Here is a 1,921-nt window from a genome sequence, read left to right on the forward strand (position 1 = left end):
CCACAATTATATCTACGTTTCTGAAGGATATTAATATGATTTAGGATACTGATACATACTGTTTGTTTATCCTTGACAGGTGACGGCTGTTACAACGAAATCTGGGGAATTGAAGTTCCTCTCCGGAACTGAGGAGTCTGATGAGGACATCCTGGAAGGACGAAAGAAAGGGTAGGTGTCAGTTATGGTTTGATTTCTATTTTTTTCCTTTTTTTATTTTCCAAGCATGTTGAGATATGAAGAACTGCCAGGGTTTGGGGGCCTTCGGATCAATTACCCTCGTAGGATCCCCGAGACAAATAATGTCCTCTCATAGGAGGGCCTGGCATCCACTCACTGCCATACACTATCAACTTATAATTTATTTGACGTTATGTGATTTTATTATCTTACACACATCAGGGTGTTGTTCAAAGGCATAGTTTCTACAAAAGTTGTTTTTGCCAAAGAATTGACAATTAGTATATCTGTTCATACTCAATGAATATCAAAGAAATGTGACATCTGATAAAAAGTTGTACAATTATTCATATCATGACAATGGAATTCCAATAAGAGAAAGATATTTGTTTTAAAAAAAAATGTTGTGGTAGCAAATTTTCTGAAAGAAAAAGATTTGTAACTTTGAAATATTTCAGTTTCTGAAATAGGCATCAGGTGAGAGTCTTGATGAATGAAGTTTTAATGGTGATAGTTGTAAACTCTTTAATTAAGAACACTGCTATAATGAGTTGAATACAGAACCCTGATTCACACCCTCAGCAGACTGTAGTTCTCATTCTGTGGTAACAATTTGAATGGTTGAGTAGCGCATTGGATTGCAAACTCGCCTTTCACCAAGGCGGCCTGGGTTTGATTCTACGATCAGACATCGAAAGGTATGGGGTCACCAGCCCAACCATGTGGATTATCTCTTGGTACTCCAGTTTCCTCCTACAATAAAACCCCTGCACTCTAACATCGGGCCACCTAGAGAGATTGATACAGGTTAGAATAACTTGTTTCATTATTGTTGTAAAATAAATAATGTTTATATATATATACGGGGAGTGGGAGATTCAATGTCCGTGCAAAGAGCTCAGCGAAGTGTTATCCAGCAGACAGATTCTACAAGGAATACACCAGTCCGGCCATTGTAGTAGAGTTATCAGTAGGTAGAGATGACCATGACAACGTCATGGTCATCTTTACCTGTTTATATATATAATATGAGCTTCAGGTTAAATAAAACATGCATTGTCCTTAAACCCAATGAACAACTGTATTTTATGTATTTATTTTTTATTAGAACCATTAAAGAATGTTCCTGGTGATGAACGAAAGGTATGCCCGGACCTATTGGCCAAATGTCAAGGTGTCACAAATGGACAGCTTACCTGAGTTTTTACCCTATAAAATCCATTCACGGCAGATTTTTTTTTTATAATAAACGAGGTCTCATCTTTGACCATATCATAATAAACACATTTTTTGGGCTTAGTTAAAGAAGAAAAATATCGGTACATAGGGAAAATATTGTAATAAGTGATTTATCATAATAACAGATATCGTAATAAGTGGGTTCCAGTGTATTAGGGTATCCAAGGTGTTGGTAAGTGGTTATGACTGTAGGAATGAAACATGAACATCTCTTTCAAATTTCTATAAAACACAATTTGGTATCTTAAAAGTCAAATGCAGTAATATTGTGTGGTCGAGTGGTGCAGTGGATAGAGCCCTTGCTTTTTACCAAGGCGGCCGGGGTTCAATTCCTCGATCAAACGTGAAAAGATATGGGGTCACCTGCCCGACCACATGGGTTTTCTCCAGGTACTCTGGTGTCCTCAAACATTAAGACCCCCTGCGCACTGACATACAGGCATAAAAGAGTGATTAATATAAGTTGAAATAACTTGTTTCATGATTGTTGAAACCCCCCCCC

At 37.5% G+C, this 1,921-nt stretch overlaps 1 protein-coding gene across 4 annotated transcripts in view; it reads left to right on the top strand.

Annotated features, from left to right (window-relative positions):
- The window catches only part of LOC110452521 (jouberin-like), a 52,961-nt gene that overhangs the window by 37,062 nt on the left and 13,978 nt on the right, over positions 1–1,921 (top strand). For all 4 annotated transcript variants that reach the window (XM_021501103.1, XM_021501104.1, XM_021501106.1 and 1 more), the window contains one exon: positions 80–171. In XM_021501103.1, coding sequence (XP_021356778.1) covers positions 80–171 — 92 coding nt within the window. The remainder of the gene's footprint in view (positions 1–79; positions 172–1,921) is intronic.

Source organism: Mizuhopecten yessoensis, unplaced genomic scaffold, assembly GCF_002113885.1.
Source record: "Mizuhopecten yessoensis strain PY_sf001 unplaced genomic scaffold, ASM211388v2 scaffold6719, whole genome shotgun sequence".
Classification (NCBI taxonomy): domain Eukaryota; kingdom Metazoa; phylum Mollusca; class Bivalvia; order Pectinida; family Pectinidae; genus Mizuhopecten; species Mizuhopecten yessoensis.